This window comes from Myxocyprinus asiaticus, chromosome 38 (genome assembly GCF_019703515.2).
Source record: "Myxocyprinus asiaticus isolate MX2 ecotype Aquarium Trade chromosome 38, UBuf_Myxa_2, whole genome shotgun sequence".
Lineage (NCBI taxonomy): Eukaryota > Metazoa > Chordata > Actinopteri > Cypriniformes > Catostomidae > Myxocyprinus > Myxocyprinus asiaticus.
The window spans coordinates 169,039-190,000 of NC_059381.1; the positions used below are offsets into that span (position 1 = coordinate 169,039).

Genomic DNA, 20,962 nt, shown 5'->3' on the forward strand with positions numbered 1-20,962 from the left:
CTGTGAGAACGACACACGTTCACTTCTCGTGTGTGTGTGTGTGAGACATGATTTTAGACTCCTAGTTCTTCAGCACTGATTGGCACCTGTCAATCTTCCTGTAGATTCTCACACTGATGTTCATGAAGACAAACACTGTCAGTGTGTCATCAGTCTCTTTATTTTGTGTTCGCTTGAGTTGATCACATGTAACGTGTGTGATGGTTTGACATGTGAAATAGTATATTTAATTTCTAGCCTGCATATCACACGTGACCTTTGACCCTTTAGAGAAATGATGAAATTAAGGTCACAGGAAACTATGCTGCTGCTGTTTGTTGTTGAAACCACTTCAAACCAGAGCTTCTCAAATGACCTCTGACCTCTGAATTTAGTTGTAAACACTTTTGAAGTATGAAGAGATCCGCATTTCTCCCTTATTTAATTTGACACAAGTATCTGGCAATCGTGTTCATTTGTCTCGTGTGTATGAATATTAGTTTAATTCATGATCAAGTGCACAATTGATTCTCCATGAATTCACAAGTGATTTCAGCTTTCAGCCTGTTGATTGGTCAAGCCACTTGTGTTGTTATAGAATGTGACTCCTCATTGGTCGAATCCTTTGGCACTTTTTAAACAGGACTCAGAGTACTTCCTGTGTCCATCAGTATGTTCTCTTTAGTTCTGTAGCAGGTGAGTGATTGTGATGTCACTTTAAGAGTTCATTATTAACATGATTTTTCCGTATGATTTCTTCGGGATTCAGGAAGAATTTGAGTCTCAACTGAAAGACTGTGGGAAACTCTCTGGAAATGAAATATTAATGTGTTTTTTGGGTTGTTCTTCTATAAAGGAAACTCCTGTCTGATGACTTTAAATGAAAGATTGCGTCACATTCTTTAATTGACAACAATGTTGTGCAGTTTTTATGCATTGATTTGTGACGATATTTCCCAGGTTTCCTCTGAACTGCGAGTTTTTATTTTATTTGTGACGTCAAAATCCTTGAGAATCATCAGCTTTTTCTTCAGACGACTTTTATATTTATTTATTTTTTGTCAGGGGTTGAATTAAGTTTGACTGGATTTGGGGTTTCCTGATGCGTGTCCAAAGATGCCATATTTTTTTTTTCCTGGTATGTTGTAGTTTGGATCTGTTGGGGTGTCGGGACAGGAAGTGTGCAGTGTTTTAGCACCACATATTACTGCTGCCAAACTTTTGCTTTATTAAATAAAGTTTTGAGAAATATGTGTTTTCATGTTATATTTGATAAATTTATATATGTGCATATTTATTTCAAATTCATTTCAAGAAACAACTGTACAGACAATAAACATTACCACATCAAAGCATCTGTGCATATTTGAACAATTTACAGTGTGAATAACAAGAATACAGCCTCAAACACTCAGTAACACAAGACATTATTCGATTGTGTTTGTGTTGTAGTTTCTGTACAGAAGTGACCGAATCACACGCGCTTCATGAGTCAGATTCTCCACTGAAGTTTGGGTTGCTGAAGGCCGGCTGTAAATAGATTTAAACAAGAGCAAGTTTAGATGCAGGAACATGAACAGTTTACACAGGGTGCATCTGCTGTTGATGTGGAACACATTGATTTAACCCTTTAAGCTCTGAATGTGTTTAAAGATTTCCTGTTTCAGTGGCATACCCAAAATTAAAGACGTATAACTCAAAGAAACAAGGGTCAAGTGTTCGGTGTCATTGTAAAGAAAAATCACATTTCAAATTTTTTAATAATATAAACTAATACATTCTGAGACTCTCAGCTTAAGAAACTGATGAAACATCAGACAAACAATATGGCCAGAAATGTAACCCTAACAAGCCATCATTACATTCTTAAAACTTACCACGTCAATATTCTTGGTATCTCGTTTAAAGATGCTGATGTCACCTGGTTTTACACCCTTCACATTGAAGACATAGTACAAGACAGCCAGTATCAGTGCGGCACACACAATCGCCCCGATAACGGCACCAGCGATCACGCCGCTGTCCGCTGAGACACAAACAACTGTCATTTATATGTGTAGAAATGCACATATATGCTCATGCAGTGCTATAGACCTTCTGGGCCCCTTTCCAACTAAAAATACATTTTCGAATTTGTTTTGGGGCCCCTAGAATCATTACCACCTTTCACCCCACTAGCTACGACCTCATGAGACCTGGCCATTTATTTTTGTCCTCTGTAGAGAACATGTTATATTCTTTGAGAGTGTAAATAACACTGTTGTAAGTCGGGGGTTTTCAGAGATAAATGTTTTGAGGTTTTGGCCACAACAATTTCCTTTCCTTGGTCTTTCAAGGAAATGTCTGACATCACAATATTAATATTTAAGAAAACAACGTTGCGAGTTTTCAAAGCAGTAAATAATTTTCTTTTACAATCAAGACATTGAGTTCTTTGATGTCCTCGGTAGTGGACTTAAGGACTCAGGTGTGTTTTCATGTTTATGGTTTCACTGCAGGTGAATTGAGTGAAACAATAAAATAACCATAGTTCTATAAAATGAGATTTCTGTTCCAAAGTGTTGACAAAAACACCTTTCACATGTGCAACCAGGTAAAGGACAATCGTTGGGTTGCACATGTGAACATGGGTTCCACATGTGTTGTTCACACACCATCAAAATGGACATTTTAGAAAATACCGGTAAATTTTGATATTTCCCTTAATGAGAAGTTATACCATTTAGTACCTATAAATGTCCGTTTTGATGGTATGTGTGAACCGCACCTTCCTTCAAGAGTCCTCTACAGAAGACGTCAAATAAAATATATTTAAAATGTTTTTTTGTTTGTGTTTTCAAAAGCAATTATTGTGGTGCGTTACTTATGCCCCAGACATTATAATGACATTAAACAAAACAAAACTGCAAAAACATTTTGCAGGGTCAAAAGACGATAAATTTGGAAACATTTTTATTTCGAAACTCACTCGCCGATGGGTCAGTTGGTATGACTATGTTTCCATTACCATCTGTCACGTAATCTGAAAACAAGAGGAAGATGTTAACAGCACTTTCACATCCATATCTTCACATATTTAGCATTAAAGTATGTTGATGTCATCTTACACTGGCGGTGTCGGCACACGAATCCTCTCTTCTGCACACAGTTGTTGTCGTTCCACCTGCCGTCGTGGTACATCTCCACACAGTTCTCTTTCCCCACATCACCATCATGAACAGCTTCGTTCGGTTCTCCGGGAGCCCAGTTTGTGAAGCCCAGTGATGTCAGATCCGTCCAACCCCAGCCGACTACAATCACAATCATCAGATGATCAATGAAAGAGCAAAACAAAACCAACAATACTGTAAGACTCAAACACGTACACGAACGATCTCTGGTCAGGCCGATCCAAACGTTGTGGTACTTGGTATAGTTGATGTTCCTGATGAATTCCACCTCGGCGCGACTGTGAATCGAGGCTAAATCAGCTCCGACGTACTCCTGGCATAAGTGTCGCGCCTCCGGCCAAGAGAAGCCCACTTTTCCGTCGTACACAAAGTAGCAGTGACGTCCGTATCGCCACCAACCCGGCAGACACTTCCCATCACCCGGAGCCGGTGTCGCTGGAGGCTTTTCTGAGTTTTCAGAGAGAATGTCCACAATATTATAACTCAATATGAGTCAGTATGAATGGAAATGTTTGTTGGCAGAGTTTTACCTGTAGTGATTTTGCAGATGTACGGTTTGGCAGCGTCACAAGCCGTGTCGTTCCATGTGCCCTGGATAAAGTGTGAGGGGGCGTGCATGCTCACACACCCTTCACCCTTGTGATTGGTTGGTTCACCTGGACCCCAGTGAGTGAAGAACACTGGCCAACCGTCTGACCATTTGTACGAATCACTGTCTGGCTGTAGAACAACAACAACAACATTAACAGCAGCAGCTTCAGTTCTGCTCATATTCTGAACATCTTACTCGAGTTTGATGATGTACCATTCGCCGCAGTCCGATCCAGGCATCGGTTTTGCCCTGCTGCACGGCTCCAGAGATGAAGGCCTGATCGTAACTCATGTCCACACTGGCCAGGTTTCCTCCCTCCTTCACACACGCCTGCTGAGCTTCATCCCACGTCTTGGGCTCTGAAATCAGTTTATAGCAGTTACTGTACCAGGAGACGTATCCAGACGGACACGGGCTGCGTGTGGGCGGGGGGGCAGGAATGCTGCTCGCTGTGAAAAACCGGAGATGATGATCAGTAACGATTGATCACACTCTATAAACTCTTGACAAATTAATCTGCACGTACATTTCTTCTTGGTGCACACCCATCCTCGCTCCTGATTACATCGCTCATCGTTCCAGCGACCCGTTACCAGGTGATTGTGGGATATTGCTGTACAGTGTTCCTGAGAGACAGAGGTCAAAGGTCAGTATTCTGTCTTCACATGTGCCTGTGGATCGACTGCAATGCACAAGTCATTTCTCACCTGCCCGTCAACGTTGTTCGGCTCCTTCTCTGCCCAGTTTGTGTACAGAACCGGACTGACTCCGTCACTCCATGCAAACTTCCCTTCATGCAGCGTATCAGACAAACCGATCCAAACGGGTTCAATCAGATCCCTCAGATAACTTGCCACAAAATCTGGAGTCAAATTTCACACATTGTGACAAAATGAATCATAAATGACCACAGAAATAATTACAGCAATAGATAATATGACATGTTAATCAGATGAGATGATACTTGAAATATCAATGAACTGGAGATCGTGACTGTAAGATAGGAACTTATACTCGTATGTTGTTATGACGTCATATTGAGAGAGTACGTGTTTTACCGTTTTCATTCTGATCATCAATGACGGCGAGATCTCCTTTCTGCTGTCGGCACCAATCACGTGCGTATGTCCAGTTTGCTTTAAACTCAGTCTGTTGTTTGTGGTTTCCCTTGAATATGTAGCATTTGTTGCGGAATTTCATCCATCCTGTAACAAATCACGTTGAACATTAGGGTTAACACATTTGAACTTGGTTAATGGATCATGCTGATCTATAAATGCTCGTTTGTTTGAAATGTTTGAGATTCATGTATGTTGGGTGATATTTATTTATTAGTTTACCCTCAGGACAGTTTCCTTCCCATGAAGCCGTTGGCGGAAGCGGCGTGTGGTCGTTTCCTGGATATTTCTTACACACATAACCAGCGCTGGCTCGACCGCAGTTCGCATCATTCCATGAACCTGTTGGTGAACAAAACATTCAAGTTCAGAATATTTTCATCTACAAACTTAAAATAAATCATACAACATTTCACAGCCTGTTTTTGCTACCTTTAATCAGCTGAAACAGCAGAAACAGTATTATGATTCTCAAATCTGATAATAAAGATCTGATGTGATTATGTGAAAATAACAGAAGAATTATTTCATGTTAAATGGGTTATCTACAGTTGAAGTCAGAAGTTTACATACACTTTAGCCAAATACATTTAAACTCAGTTTTTCACAATTCCTGACATTTAATTGTAGAAAACATTCCCTGTCTTAGGTCAGTTAGGATCACTACTTTATTTTAAGAATGTGAAATGTCAGAATAATAGTAGAGAGAATGATTTATTTCAGCTTTTATTTCTTTCATCACATTCCCAGTGGGTCAGAAGTTTACATACACTTTGTTAGTATTTGGTAGCATTGTCTTTAAATTGTTTATCTTGGGTCAAATGTTTTGGGTATTCTTCCACAAGCTACTCACAATAAGTTGCTGGAATTTTGTCCCATTCCTCCAGACAGAACTGGTGTAACTGAGTCAGGTTTGTAGACCTCCTTGCTCGCACATGCTTTTTCAGTTCTGTCCAAAAATGTTCTATCGGATTGAGGTCAGGGCTTTGTGATGGCCACTCCAATACCTTGACTTTGTTGTCCTTAAGCCATTTTGCCACAACTTTGGAGGTATGCTTGGGGTCATTGTCCATTTGGAAGACCCATGTGCGACCGAGCTTTAACTTCCTGTCTGATGTCTTGAGATGTTGCTTCAATATATCCACATAATTTTCCTTCCTCATGATGCCATCTATTTTGTGAAGTGCACCAGTCCCTCCTGCAGCAAAGCACCCCCACAACATGATGCTGCCACCCCCATGCTTCACGGTTGGGATGGTGTTCTTTGGCTTGCAAGCCTCACCCTTTTTCCTCCAAACATAACGATGGTCATTATGGCCAAACAGTTCAATTTTTGTTTCATTAGACCAGAGGACATTTCACCAAAAAGTAAGATCTTTGTCCCCATGTGCACTTGCAAACTGTAGTCTGGCTTTTTTATGGTGGTTTTGGAGCAGTGGCTTCTTCCTTGCTGAGCAGCCTTTCAGGTTATGTCCATATAGGACTAATTTTGCTGTGGATATAGATACTTGTCTACCTGTTTCCTCCAGCATCTTCACAAGGTCCTTTGCTGTTGTTCTGGGATTGATTTGCACTTTTCACACCAAACTACGTTCATCTCTAGGAGACCGAATGCATCTTCTTCCTGAGTGGTATGATGGCTGTGTGGTCCCATGGTGTTTATACTTGTGTACTATTGTTTGTACAGATGAACGTGGTACCTTCAGGTGTTTGGAAATTGCTCCCAAGGATGAACCAGACTTGAGGAGGTCCACAATTTAGTTTCTGAGGTCTTGTCTGATTTCTTTTGATTTTCCCATGATGTCAAGCAAAGAGGCACTGAGTTTGAAGGTTGGCCTTAAAATACATCCACAGGTACACCTCCAATTCAGTACACCTCCTATCAGAAGTTAATTGGCTAATTGTCTAAAGGCTTGACATCATTTTCTGGAATTTTCCAAGCTGCTTAAAGGCACAGTTAACTTAGTGTATGTAAACTTCTGACCCACTGGAATTGTGATATAGTCAATTAAAAGTGAAACAATCTGTCTGTAAACTATTGTTGGATAAATTACTCGTGTCATGCACAAAGTAGATGTCCTGAACGACTTGCCAAACCTATAGTTTGCTAATATGCTAAATGAGTTTTAATGACTGTAACTAGCTGTTTTTGTGTTGTTTTGTTTTTTTGTTGTTTTTTTTTTTGTTTTTTTTTGCATATTCTTCTTTTAAACATTATTGTACCACACATAAATAACTCATATTATCATTATATTCATGATGTTAGTCAGAGGGGAACTGGCCCCCACAGTGAGTCTGGTTTCTCTCAAGGTTATTTTTCTCCATTAATCAACATCTTATGGAGATTTGTGTTCCTCACCACAGTCGCCTTCAGCTTGCTCACTGGAGGTTTAAAGACAATCATCTTTAAGGCATGATTTTCATGATTTTGCTTTTCAAAAGCTCAGCAAAAAAAAAAAAAAAGATCATTAAAAAGTATATTTCGGCAAGGTACATTTTTTAAAAGTTAAATATGAAGTATCAGCACCTGGATATCTGTTCATCTGGACACACTGTTCTTCTCCGTTGGCATCGTTGGGTTCTCCGGGACCCCAGTTCACGTACGTCACTGGAGATAAATCCACCCACCTACACAGAAACACAATAACATGAGTGAATCTGAAGACATACATGTGATAACACACAACTCTAATTATTTAATGTCATAAGGCTTACATATATTCTCCACCTGTGACACCTAACATTCTCATTCCAATCCACGCCGCGGCTGCCTGACCCGTGCCCACCTGAAAACATCACACATTCACTAATTCACTCACTCAGAACATTCAATAAAATGTCCAAATCTTCCTGTTTCAGCCACCTCATCAGACAGCTCTGTGCCTTTACTTCCTTTAACATCATAATGTGTTATTGCTTCTTGTTCTTCATTTACTAATTTGTTAAATATTTGAAGTTCTATCAAGCGTCCATTGAACCTCCATTAAATGTACCATGTTGTAATATATTTCTGTTGGATCTGTTCTGTTAGCACTGAGGGGTTTAATTCGTTGCTCTCTCCAAGCGTGGCTGCATGAACGGGTGCCGAGTTTTCCAAGAACAGAACCAAACAACCAACAATCAATAAAAGTGTTCATTTGACAGATGATGTTTTGAGTGAAACATCAAACACGATACACAGAAACGCTTTGTGAAAGTAACCACTTATTTAGCCTAATTCATCTTTATAGAGAGTATATAAACATCTGAATGCAAACAGCTGTTTTTTCCCTACTGCTGTATCAAACATCATTTGAACTGAATTTTATTAAGGGTGATGATGTGTAAAAAACACACAGTGTTGTATCTGTTTTCCTTGTCAGTGGCGGTTAGAATGTCAAACTGTCTCGCCGTTTGAGATGTTTGACTTCCTCCACTGTGCTTACAGGTAAAAACAAAGTTTTGTGGTCTGCACCGCGAGATCGAGAGAAGCCGGATTGAGTAGTGCAAGCTATCTCTGGAGCACGGTTCCAGCAGGTTTGCTAACATCTGTGCTCCAGAGATAGTGCATGCGCACTCACGTGAAATGCAGCTGCGCATGAGAAGATGAGTAGCATATTTAGCGCTGATGAATTTCATTGAATTTGCCAAAATGCAGGAAAGCCCCTGTCCATTCAATTCTATCAGTCCCACGTGAACACCTGCCCACTGACAGATACGCCGCACACATGGATATTTACATATCGCGATACACACAATATAGCAAAATCTCTAATGTTTGACATCATATCGTTGCCATGATATATATTGTCATATTGCCCAGCTCTAACTGTGATTATCAGCGAACATACCATGCTGACCACATACGACTGCTCGGCTTCATCAGCGATTGACACCAGTCGAGCTTTTTCATCATAACATCTCAGATTGGCCATGTGAAAGTCCACGATATCTGTCTCATTATAATAATAACAGATTCCGTTGTTCTTCCGCCAACCGGGGTTTGATCCGCATTCTGGGGCTGAAAGAGAAATGTAATATTCATGAATGTAACAAAATCACCTTTACACCAGTACTGCACAAACAAACCGTTTTCTTTTCATGTGTAACGCTAAGAATTTCACAAATGTAAAAATGATTCTTTAATTCACAGTTTTCATAGTTACCTGGTACAGGGGACGGAGGTGCAGGTGGTATGATGGGTTTCTTCCCTTTCGCAATCATGCAGATCCAGTCCTGATGAGCGTCACAGTTCAGATCGTTCCACCAGGACGTCCCGTTGTCTGTCGTCACCATCTCAACACAGTTTTCTCGTCCGCCATGATTATTGGGCTCACCGTGACCCCAGTTTGTGTGACTGACAGGCGTTCCGTCGCTCCAGTGGTAACCTGAGAGATAAAACAGGTTTGAGATGTCAATGAGAAACTGTTATCTATTCAGTGATTAAAAACTTCTGACATCGACTGCGATGGATCACAGATCAGGTTCAACATGAACCACTCAAAACTAAAAATGACTGTTATTGTTGAATGACCAGCGGCAGTCAAATGTAGTTCATGTGATTTCCTCGTTTAGTGAGTGAACGCACCCCCCTCCACTGGATTAACACTTAGTCCGATCCATTTGGTTTTTCCCTTCGAGTATTTAGACAGGAAGATTTCCTCTTCGGGATTGTGGATGCTGACGAGATCGGCACCGCGGGAACGACAATCTTCTCTCGCCCCCTGCCAGCTTTTCTTCAGCGAAAAATCCACCGTGAACAACTACAAAAACACAAATATTCAAACAACACAATTAGAAGAAATATATTTATTATCTTAATAATTCAAACATAATAATCTTTGACTCTTTCACACCCTGTAGCAGTTTCTGAAGTGTGGTTCGGCACTCCAGCCGCTCGCACATCCTGTGGCGGGAGGCGGAGTCGGAGGTCTCGTGGGCGGAGAGATGCCGTTACGTGGCGCTTCACACACAAACGGGAACGAATGTTCACACTCTTTGTTATTCCAGAATCCCGCCAGTGGCTTGGTTGTCATAGTAACACAGGATCCGGCGTGGTTATCTGGAGAAGATGATGTCATCATTTATAAAGCTGCTGGTGGAAATCCCGAACGCAAACGCTCGAATGTCGTGAGACAGGTGAATTACCTGGCTGGTTGCGGCCCCAGTTGGTGTAGGTCAGTAAAGCATCGTTGTCCCAGTAATAATCGACCCCCACGATCCCTCCTCTTGCCCGCAGCCCAATCCACCAGTCACCAGAGTATCGGCTCATCAGAGCGGTAAAATGAGCCTGTTCATACCTGCACAGGTGAATGATTTACCTCACTGTACATTCAGACTCTTTGCAGGAAATGAAACGGCACAAACGGTTGAAGAAACACTCACAGGTCTAAAATGTGCAGCAGAGAACTCTCTTTACTCTCACAGAATGCTTTGGCTTCTTCACGGGTTCGTGCAGTTTCTTCAAACCAATAACAAGAATATTCAAACACGTCCCAGCCCTGCGAATCATACACACACAGTCAGATGTGTCACAGGTCAGAGGTTACTGATGTCACTCGAGTGTGTGAAACTGACCTGTGGACAGCCGTATATGGTGGGCAGAACAGAGGGCAGCGGATAGTGACCTTTAGGCATTTTACAGATGTATGTGTTTAATTCAGTGCAGGTGACGTCATTCCAGCGGCCCGTCTGAAACACAGACACATTAAACATTGTGAATGCTCGTGTGTTTAATTCTAGTTGTGTTATTACACCGTTCATTTTCATATAAAACAAGCACATTTTATGTTATCTTCACTTCAGTAAAAAATCTTCATTTCAGGAAATTGAAAGAATGTCAAAACATCACAGTCTGTTATGCATTGGGGGGGTCTCTGCTGGAATAAAAAAAAAAAAAACAATTACACGAAATGACAACTATGTCCAGTATGGCTCCAGTGCTCCATGCATTGATTGATCTTTATAAGCTCATGTTCTAACAAACTTAATATTATCACAAGTTACGCACTGAATATATTTAGACATTATAATAAATATTATTTGTCAGATTGTAGCATTTTTTTCTAAACCACTTGTCTATAAGTGTCAGATTTTGCAATAATGTTCCAATATGCGGTCAAACCTGACCATGCTGTTACAGTCAAATCTGACTGTGTTACAGAGAAAAGACAGAGTAATTGTTGTGTTACCTGCCATTTATTTCAAACGTAAAACATCGAAATTCCACCATAAACTTTGTCACAGAGGGGTCAGACTCAGACTTCGACCTGTGTGGTATGTTTGGTATATATAGACAGGTTTGTCTACACCTGTGAGGGCCAAATGTCCTCATCAGTAAAAAGATAAAAAGCTCTTGGATCAGATGATGTTGATCTTCAGATCTAGTGATGTGCATATGTTTGTGTGATGGTTAGGTTTAGGGATAGAGTTTGGAAATATTAAATATCATTAGCCTGATATTAAATCAATGGAAGTCAATGAGAGATCACTAATATAATTAAACAAACCTGTATGTGTGTGCGTGCATGTGTTTTCTGCATTGTGGATGTTTTATAGTCTCACCCCTTCATTTATGTGTTGTTATTTTCTGCATTGTGTCTGATTTCTTGATTTTTATAAACAAACTCCCATTCCTTTCCTAAGGCGGGTCAAAAATGTGTTGCTTTTTTTTTATGACCCCTTAGACTTATCGAATCAAGTCCACATTTTTTTGTGTGTGTGTGTTCAGATAGCTAGTAGAGGAAAAGTAACCAAGTATTCTGGAAGTCCATGGCAGATACCTGTACCATTACATTTCAGTGAAGTAAAGAGAGATGTTGATTGGACGAAAGGTTCTAAACACGTCATTTGTATCGGATCTGCATCTGACTGCCTATTGGACAGTGGGCTTTCCATCAATTATGTTTTTCCCACCTTACAGCCTGGTTTCTCTATTTAATGATTGGCCGAGCTCTCAAATGGGCAGGACTTCATACACAGTTATTTGCAATCTGATGTAACACATATGTTTGAGCTTTTGATCTTAAATAATTCATTAAGAAATGTAACTGTTTGGGTAATAGTTTGTGCAGATACCAAAAACAATTGTCTGTGCTTCCTCAGTTTTGATCAGCACTGACCTGATGGTACATCTCCACACAGTTCTCGCTGAAGCCCAAATGATTGTTCGGTTCTCCAGGAGCCCAGTATGTGAACGTGACCTCGTGATGATCCGACCACGAGTACAAACCCGAGAAAGTCAGATCATTGAGACCGGTCCAAAAGTCATTGCTCGCTGTTGACAGAACCAAGAGAAACGTGAGGAGACGGCAAACTCATTTCACTTGAACACATTTAATCTGTGTGGAGTCTTCACACACACACACACACACACACACACACCCATGTACAGGTAACTCTCAATCCAGCTCTGTTCAGTCATGGACATTATGGACAGTAGATCGGCTCCCAGACGTCTGCAGGCCGTTCGTGCTTCATGCCACGTTTTCATTTCATCAAACGCTTTATAGCAGAATTCTCCAAACTCAAACCAGTCCAGACCAGAACACCTCAACTCTGAAACAGACACACGTTAATATCAAATGATTAATTTGTTGCTGTAATAACTGATGATGTTGCAGATAAAATTAATTTCTGTCTCACCTCCATCAGTGAACTGGTAAGACACCGAGTACTGTCCATCAAACCTGAAAGACATCGACAGATTTCACCCTGAATCAGACTGTTCAGTAGTCTCAGTATTTCACAGAACAATGAAATGAACTCACTGTCTGGATACGATGCCATTCTTGGTGGATCCGCTGTAGAAGTTCTGACCGGGAGCTTTCATCAGCGAACAGTCTCCACCGATGTCGTTCAGAACGACACCAGCGTGAATCGCAGCCGCACAGATATTAGAATCCTGCACAAATAACAAACAGTTCAATCAAACATGGCACATGGTAATCTAATCTGTGAAGTTAGAGTCAGGGTTAGGGTCAGAGGTCAGGTTATAGTGTATTATACTCATACCCCACGGTACATGTCTGTACCGTACACCGAATACGGCTCCTGCGCACAACCGGCAGGACAGTGAACACTGAAACAAACCACAAACCCAAAGCTTAGCAAACTTAAACAACCAGTTGAAGTTAACGGCAACTCAACTGATATTGACGGTGTATTAAACATATGACTGTAGAGTATTAAAAGAAGAATTACGTAATTTTGTCCACGGCGTGATTCAGGTTCGGCTTTGCACTGCAAGAAACAGCATCTGTTTAAAAAAAAAGATTTCAGAATAAAACACACTAAGAATAAACTGGGATACATGATTTGTATTTCAGTTTAAAATATGAGCCAGAGCCTCTTTTGAATTGAACTGTCACTCACAGTCCGGTATGCAGCCCAACACGTCCAATCGCAACCCTGCTTGACCGTTCCACTCCAGCGGCAGAACTCGAACGTACTGTGCTGAGATCGGCGTCCCAAACAATCGCGTCTCCAGAGAACTTCTGTCCACGGAACCAGGATAATCCTGAGACAAAACCAGCAGCAGAACCATCTAAAATAACAGACTCATGTGTGTGTGTGTGTGTGTGTGTCTGTGTCTGTGTGTGTGTGTGTGTGTGTGTGTCTGTGTGTGTGTGTGTGTCTGTGTGTGTGTGTGTGTGTGTCTGTGTGTGTGTGTCTGTGTGTCTGTGTGTTTGTGTGTCTGTGTGTTTGTGTCTGTGTGTGTGTGTGTCTGTGTGTGTGTGTGTCTGTGTGTTTGTGTCTGTGTGTGTGTGTGTGTGTGTAGTAAGTGTGTGTGTGTGTCTGTAGTGAGTGTGTGTATGTGAGTGTCTGTGTCTGACTGTGTGTATGTGTGTGTGTGTGTGTCTGTGTGTGTGTGTGTCTGTGTGTGTGTGTGTGTGTGTGTGTGTCTGTGTTTGTGTGTCTGTGTGTTTGTGTCTGTGTGTGTCTGTGTGTTTGTGTCTGTGTGTGTGTGTGTGTTTGTGTCTGTGTGTTTGTGTCTGTGTGTGTGTGTGTGTGTGTGTAGTAAGTGTGTGTGTCTGTAGTGAGTGTGTGTGTGTGTGTGTGTAGTGAGTGTGTGTATGTGAGTGTCTGTGTCTGACTGTGTGTATGTGTGAGTGTGTGTGTGTGTGTGTGTGTAGTGAGTGTGTGTATGTGAGTGTGTGTGTCTGTGGTGAGTGTGGGTGTGTATGTGTGTAGTGAGTGTGTGTATGTGAGTGTGTGTGTGTGTGTGTAGTGAGTGTGTGTATGTGTGAGTGTGTGTGTGTGTGTGTAGTGAGTGTGTGTATGTGAGTGTCTGTGTCTGACTGTGTGTATGTGTGTGTATGTGTGAGTGTGTGTGTGTGTATGTGAGTGTGAGTGTGTGTGTCTGTGGTGAGTGTGGGTGTGTATGTGTGTAGTGAGTGTGTGTATGTGTGTGTAGCGAGTGTGTGTATGTGAGTGTCTGTGTCTGACTGTGTGTATGTGTGAGTGTGTGTATGTGAGTGTGTGTGTCTGTGGTGAGTGTGGGTGTGTATGTGTGTAGTGAGTGTGTGTATGTGTGTGTAGCGAGTGTGTGTATGTGAGTGTCTGTGTCTGACTGTGTGTATGTGTGAGTGTGTGTATGTGAGTGTGTGTGTCTGTGGTGAGTGTGTGTGTGTGTGTATGTGTGAGTGTGTGTGTATGTGTGAGTGTGTGTGTATGTGTGAGTATGTGTATAGTGAGTGTGTGTGTGTGTGTAGTGTGTGTGTGTGTGTGTGTGTCTGTGGTGAGTGTGTGTGTGTATGTGTGTAGTGAGTGTGTGTATGTGAGTGTGTGTGTGTGTGTGTGTTTACCCCTCCGTCACTGGTGTAGTCTGTCCAGCTAACACCATCTGTGCTGGTTTGGATCTTAAACTTCGTCACCCAGTGATCTGTTGTTGGGCAGCCTTGAATCACGACGCCGGTGATCTTCTTCAACTGACCGATGTTCACCTGAATCCACGAGTTCACTGACACACAGACGGTGAGTTTGAACATTAAAAACACTGGAAGGATTTATGGTGTTTTCTTCAAATACATGTTTTATTGTTGCTGGTGCAGTAGTAGTTCATTTAAAGAGACACACCAGAACTGGACGGCATCCAACAAGAGTTTCCTTTCAGTCGAACTTTATCTGCTCCTTTTCCACTGAGAGAAGACGACGCCGACAGCATCGAGTTCGTGATGTTTCCATCCTCTACACCGAGACCCCTAACACACACTGAAACAACACACACGTATCATCTATCACAGCGTTTGCTAACTCCATTACTCCTGTGTGAACTTCTCATTCAGTTCTCTCAGGAATATCAGTGTTTCTCACCGTTCTGCTCGCAGCTGTAAACCACCTCCAGATATTTGGAGATGGTCGGACAGGGGTCGTTTTCCGTGCGAGCGAACAGGAAGCAGAATTCTCTGTTGTCACAGTTCTTCCTGGCCAATGGTAACGTCCCCTGAACTGTGCAAACACCTGCAAACATTCAGTCAGAGCATCAGTGATACTGTACAAACAATTTAAATCATCTCGTTTCTATTGTCAGCTTTGTGATTTACCGGACGCTCCATCTTCATACGGACAGATCTTGTCGCTGCGGCGACCGTAAAAGGCCGACTGGATGTTGATGACACTGTTGGCGGGGCAGTGAAGCACCATGCTGGAGTCCTGACACGCGTACGCCGTGTAGAAACCTACAGCACAACACAACCAATCAAATGCTGAGAACGACTCATGAGCACAGAGATGCAGGTCACATGACTAACACGGTCACGTACCATCATGTGGCGGTGGAGGCTCGGGTGTATTTCCTGAAAAGAAACAACAGCTCATGTTCACCACTGCATAACTCCTTCAGTAAATGTGATTTCTGTGTGTTTGAACAGTGAAATGTGAGCGTACCACGACGCTTGCAGATATATCCTCTCTTATTGTCACAGTTATCGTCGTTCCACGCTCCAGAACTGATTAAAATGGACAGGCAGTCTTCACCAAAGTAATCATCAGGGTTTCCTTTAACGGTCAATGACACGAGCAGATTATCTTCTCTTTCATTTGACTTTCATTAGATTAAAGAGCTGTTCAGGTTGTAGTCCACAAACCCGGAAGAGAATTCTCCATGGGGTGTTTATAATGGGGGTTTTTCATCTTATGTGTAAAATAAGGTCTGTGGTGAACATTACTGGACGTTTTGTTCTACAACATGAATGACACACTTTATACCTCAAACATGAATTTAGAAGCAGTATTGAATTGCATACTTTTTAAGACAAAACACACGGCGGTTTCAAAATTCACGTTTGAGGTATAAAGTGTGTAGTTTATGTTCTTAGAGTTAGGTTAATCCTAATTCTAATCCAACAAAAAGTCCATGAATCATCAAGTAATGTTCACCACAGACCTTATTTTACTCATAAATTGTAAAACACAATTATAAAACCCCACAGAAAAATCTCAAGGGTACCCATGGCAATTAGACTTCCGGGTTCGCCTACAAATTGACATCACGGCTGAACAGCTCTATTCCAGAACTTATTGACTGAATATTTCAGAGTTTTCACCTGCAGCCCAGTTTATATAGCGGAACGGAGATCCGTCGGTCCACATCCACCCGCCCTCAGTGACCGAATCATGAGCGCCCATCCACAGAGATACGCCAACGGGAACCGCCTGGATTTGAGCTGTCAATCAAACAAGAGCGTGTGAGAGGAAGTGAGTCTGTTCACATGTTCTCGTCATGACACTTGTGTGTGAATACTGACCTTGTATGAATCCTTGTTCAAACGGCTCTGTGATGCTGATGAGATCTCCGCCCTGATGAACGCAATCGGAACGAGCGTCCGCCCAGTTTCTCATGGACAGAGTGGTAAACAGGTAACAGTAATCGTTAAATGGGTCAGAAACCCACGAGCCGCACTTCTCATTCCAGCCTAACAGACAAAACAAATGAAATCACAAATCTGTGATGTTACCCATCAACCGTTATCATGTGTTGAACTATGACAGCTAGGATAAAGCTGTTGATGCACAACTGAGATACAGACAGTCACATGAGCTGACAAACAGTATAGTCACATATGTACAGATATCTATACTGCCTTACAAAGACAAAACACAGTAACTACACCAACAGTGAAACTGAGAAAAATGACTTCATCGTTTTCTGATTGTTTAGCCAAACGTAGATTATCAACAGTGTAGGGTAAATTACTCAAAGTAATCCACAACAAATTACTGATTACTTTATATAATTGTAATCAGATTACTTTCATTATTACCTCATCGAAAAGTAATCACATGACTAATTAGGTTCAATGTCACACACCCTTCACATGTCGCAGAAACACAAACAGGCGAACATTGAATTCATATTTTAAATGTATTATACATAAATAATATTATTTAAGAAATGTGTGTGACCCAAGTAATGTACTTAAAAGTAATTACCTTAATTGTAAATCAGTAACTGTAATCTGATTACAAGAATTTAAATAGTAATGTATTACTCTACTTTTTGACCTAAAATGTATTCGATTTCAGTAACTAATTACTTTGTAATCAGATTACACCCAACATTGATTATTAAATACTCTCATTCAGTGTTTTCTCTAAATCTGAGCAAAGTTGAGATCAAAGCGGTTGGTCACAGGACAGATCAGAGTCTAAGGGTCATGATAATTAGGGTTAGGGTTACAGGGTTAGCTTAGGGTTAGTTTAGGGTTACCTGACCCCTAAGTGTTTTGCCTTTGCAGGGGGGGACATTGAGATAAGATGTTGTCAAGGTATGCCATCTTATATATTAAAAAATACTGTCATAAATAGTTTGTACCTGGACCGGAAGTTGGGGGGGGTGGTGGCCCTTGACCTTTCGCTGAAAAGCAACACACAAACATACACACACACACACACACACACAAACGTTTATCATGATAAATCAACACTTCAAACCAAAGGAAAGAATGAACATCACAAGGTCATATTACTGACAATGCAGTGAAAAATGGGCTGTAAATAATAAATCAACTGATACAGTAAATAATAAAGATGGGGACATTTTTGCACCTTTCTGGCAGATGAAGGGATATGTGGCGGTACAGGGCAGATCGTTCAGTTTTCCTGTATCGTGATGTTCCGTCCCACGAATGTGAACACAATCTTCATTTCCCTGCCAGTTGTCAGGCTGGTTTATTTCCCACGGCAGGAAGTCCTACAGCGAGCACAGAAACAACCCTTAACAACCCTAAATAGTGCTCACGGTTCCTCAGTGTGTGCCCAACAAATGTAACTGATGATGTTTGAAGAGTTTCACTCACAGATTGAGTTCCGTCTGTCCAAACAAACGTTCCCTCTCTGTCGATGTCGTTCAGACCGACCCAGGACGTTCTGCTCATGTGGGCTGTGAGATCAAACAGTCACAAATAAAAGATATTTTCTGCACTTCTAAAGTGAGTCAAATCATTTGCAAACTCTCTTCTTCAATTCATGAAGAAATAAGGCTGAACGCAGTTGCTGCTGCTTCCAGTTTTAAACTTTAATCTAATGAAAACACACACACACACTGATCTGATTAATCAGATTAAGTCTTAAATAATAAACACAGAATGAGCTGATAGTTCAGGTGAAGTGTCACTCACCCGTCAGAAAGCTGATGGTCTCCTGGTTGTGTATGCTCACCAGATGTCCGTTCTGAGCGACACAATAACTTTCTGCATCCTGCCACGTCTTCACAGATTCTGTCTCGAAGTGAAAGCAGTGATCACCGAAGAGAAGATAACCTTCATCACAGTGAGAGTCTGCAGAGAAACAGCCAATCACATGTCAACACAGTCATCTACTCTCATCTGAATCCTCAACAACAACGTAAAAATCATTTCAGTCGGGACACTTTCATCAAATACAAATAATTGACCATTTGAATCAATCTGTTGGTGTTGGGGTTAGAGTTCTGTTCGGGGCAAAACTCAGCGCATCCATGTAGATCCAGCCGAATTACATTACATTTTCACACAGATGTTGTTCACCTGGAGCTGAAGTGGGCTTCACATTCTGACCTCCGGACATCTTGCAGATATAGCCCAGATTTTTAAAGCAGTTAGTCGTTTCCCATTTCCCAGCATAGTTTCCTGTTAAAGAGGAAACAAACGGTCAAACTTTAAACAACATGTTTATGAGGGCCAAACTGTCTCAGTTCTCCAAAAATCTCACCGGTGTAAATCTGACCGCAGTCCCACTGGTTCGCCGTATTCTGAGGGAAATTTGGGCTCCAGTTTGAAAACTCTACTGCAGTTTTGTCCACCCAGCGAAATGTCCCGTCTTGGTCCTTATCTGGTGTTGCAGACAAAACCAAGACAAACGATTGATTGAGTCGCTGAAGTTCACGTTAAGACTTTGTTTTTATCCTGTTGAGAACATTAGAAGAGCTTCACTTTGACAAACTCAGATTGTATGTATCACTCACCTGAAATGCCAATCCACAGATCAGGTAAATCTACCTGGTGAAAATCAGGTAACTGGGCATTTATGAAGAACTGCTCCGCTTCACTAGAAATGAAAACAATCATGTTAAATAAATGATCTGTATTTGATCCATAACTATCTATAACAATCTCTGTTTTACATCAGTGTTTATTCGTACTTCTTGATGGTCACCAGGTTTGCGCCCATGTTAAAGCACGTGCTCTGAGCCAAATACCAGCTGGTCAAGAGATTTCGGTTACTGACCACCCAATAACAGTTACCAGCGAAACTCAACCAGCCAGGAGGACAAATAGCTGCAGAGATGCACAAATATACCAGTGAATTTTAAACATTCATCAAGATTTAATCAAGCAGAATGTGCATGTGACATTATATGCACAGTTTTAGAAACAAAACAATAAAGAAATCTCTTAATGTTTAATCTCTTACTATTCAATGCTCTTTTGCACATGTACGGTCGCACATAACGGCATACATGTGTTTTCCATTTCCCATAATCCTCGCCTGCTTCTTTAATCATGGCAGTACACACACCGTTCGGTTTGTCACTATCAAACACACAGTTTTATTATCACACAGAACAACAATGACAAGACACTTACCAGATCCTGTTACTAGTTTAACTTACGTGAGATCCGGTTGACCCTCCGGCCAGTTCGTGTAAGTGGAAGTACTTGCGTCAGACCAGGTAAATGTCGTGGCGTTGGGTTGTATTTGACACGAGAAAGTCGTGCATGCCTGAGAACACGAGAGATGATGATTGAAAACCATTCAGTCACTTTATTGTGCTTGTTGATTAAAGATGATATAACATACATTGGACTTTCATACATGTTGTTTATTAGTATTAAAACACACTGATGCTGTAGGGTTAGGGTTACGTTTGTCTTGAGACTCAAATTGCACTCCAGTTCAGAGACTTATCTTCTGAAATGTGAAGACAGAAATGCTGTGCAAATATACGTCTGCTTGCTGAGCAGTTGGTGGCGCTAGAGGGTTAGAGATAGAGACCCCAAATTTGCTTTGATATATGTTCAAACTGTCCTCTATCAGTGTGCCAAATTTCATAAGTTGTTTAGGCTGCCATAGAGCTCAGTGGTGGAAGAAGATAACTAACAGATACAATAGACACCTTTAGTACTTGACCCCTAATAAGATGAATAATAAGGAAGTCAGTACAACAGTGCAACAGTCAGGTCCTGGAAGTTAAAATCCCATTCATTTTTTCTATATACAAGTTTATTTTCAATGATATCTTATAAACCTACTGTGAGCTCTGAAGTTGTTCACTCATGATATATACTTCTGTTGAAGACATCAGTCCATGTTATTTCAATGTAATTATTCAAAAATCCTGTTTAATAGTGGAATTTATGATAAACAACTACAGTACCCATGATCCATCAGAGAAAGATCCACCAATCAGAAAATCACGCCCAACAAAGCGCCAAACAAGTCATACAGCTCCGCCCACTCCCATGATGCACTCTGAATGAACCAATCGAGTCTCCCTACAGCTTCACACTACTTATAATCCGATTATTTTTGCAGTAAACTTAAAATGTATTGTTTCTATTCTTATATTATATTCAACAAACTGAAATAAATAGTTTGATATTTTTCCATCGTTTTTAATTCGATTACGTCATTCGCAATGCTTC

At 41.2% G+C, this 20,962-nt stretch overlaps 1 protein-coding gene across 1 annotated transcript in view; it reads right to left on the reverse strand.

The window, feature by feature from the left end:
- Nucleotides 1-1,361: 1,361 nt before the first annotated feature.
- The window catches only part of LOC127428541 (macrophage mannose receptor 1), a 24,683-nt gene continuing 5,082 nt past the window's right edge, over nt 1,362-20,962 (reverse strand). The window contains exons 6-50 of the mRNA XM_051676984.1: nt 19,930-20,039; nt 19,731-19,849; nt 19,459-19,594; nt 19,282-19,364; nt 19,029-19,148; nt 18,845-18,946; nt 18,458-18,616; nt 18,137-18,219; nt 17,886-18,030; nt 17,653-17,694; nt 16,586-16,753; nt 16,385-16,504; nt 15,726-15,836; nt 15,602-15,634; nt 15,383-15,517; nt 15,153-15,299; nt 14,916-15,050; nt 14,645-14,799; nt 13,212-13,356; nt 13,041-13,095; nt 12,852-12,918; nt 12,608-12,741; nt 12,483-12,526; nt 12,222-12,395; nt 11,960-12,114; nt 10,416-10,529; nt 10,224-10,339; nt 9,987-10,138; nt 9,695-9,900; nt 9,427-9,601; nt 9,005-9,226; nt 8,690-8,859; nt 7,575-7,645; nt 7,387-7,487; nt 5,082-5,201; nt 4,800-4,946; nt 4,449-4,603; nt 4,268-4,367; nt 3,955-4,190; nt 3,680-3,869; nt 3,345-3,596; nt 3,087-3,269; nt 2,948-3,001; nt 1,857-2,005; nt 1,362-1,509 (exon numbers count right to left, since the gene is read on the reverse strand). Coding sequence (XP_051532944.1) covers nt 1,465-1,509; nt 1,857-2,005; nt 2,948-3,001; nt 3,087-3,269; nt 3,345-3,596; nt 3,680-3,869; nt 3,955-4,190; nt 4,268-4,367; nt 4,449-4,603; nt 4,800-4,946; nt 5,082-5,201; nt 7,387-7,487; nt 7,575-7,645; nt 8,690-8,859; nt 9,005-9,226; nt 9,427-9,601; nt 9,695-9,900; nt 9,987-10,138; nt 10,224-10,339; nt 10,416-10,529; nt 11,960-12,114; nt 12,222-12,395; nt 12,483-12,526; nt 12,608-12,741; nt 12,852-12,918; nt 13,041-13,095; nt 13,212-13,356; nt 14,645-14,799; nt 14,916-15,050; nt 15,153-15,299; nt 15,383-15,517; nt 15,602-15,634; nt 15,726-15,836; nt 16,385-16,504; nt 16,586-16,753; nt 17,653-17,694; nt 17,886-18,030; nt 18,137-18,219; nt 18,458-18,616; nt 18,845-18,946; nt 19,029-19,148; nt 19,282-19,364; nt 19,459-19,594; nt 19,731-19,849; nt 19,930-20,039 — 5,835 coding nt within the window. The 3' untranslated portion in view covers nt 1,362-1,464. The remainder of the gene's footprint in view (nt 1,510-1,856; nt 2,006-2,947; nt 3,002-3,086; nt 3,270-3,344; nt 3,597-3,679; nt 3,870-3,954; nt 4,191-4,267; nt 4,368-4,448; nt 4,604-4,799; nt 4,947-5,081; nt 5,202-7,386; nt 7,488-7,574; nt 7,646-8,689; nt 8,860-9,004; nt 9,227-9,426; nt 9,602-9,694; nt 9,901-9,986; nt 10,139-10,223; nt 10,340-10,415; nt 10,530-11,959; nt 12,115-12,221; nt 12,396-12,482; nt 12,527-12,607; nt 12,742-12,851; nt 12,919-13,040; nt 13,096-13,211; nt 13,357-14,644; nt 14,800-14,915; nt 15,051-15,152; nt 15,300-15,382; nt 15,518-15,601; nt 15,635-15,725; nt 15,837-16,384; nt 16,505-16,585; nt 16,754-17,652; nt 17,695-17,885; nt 18,031-18,136; nt 18,220-18,457; nt 18,617-18,844; nt 18,947-19,028; nt 19,149-19,281; nt 19,365-19,458; nt 19,595-19,730; nt 19,850-19,929; nt 20,040-20,962) is intronic.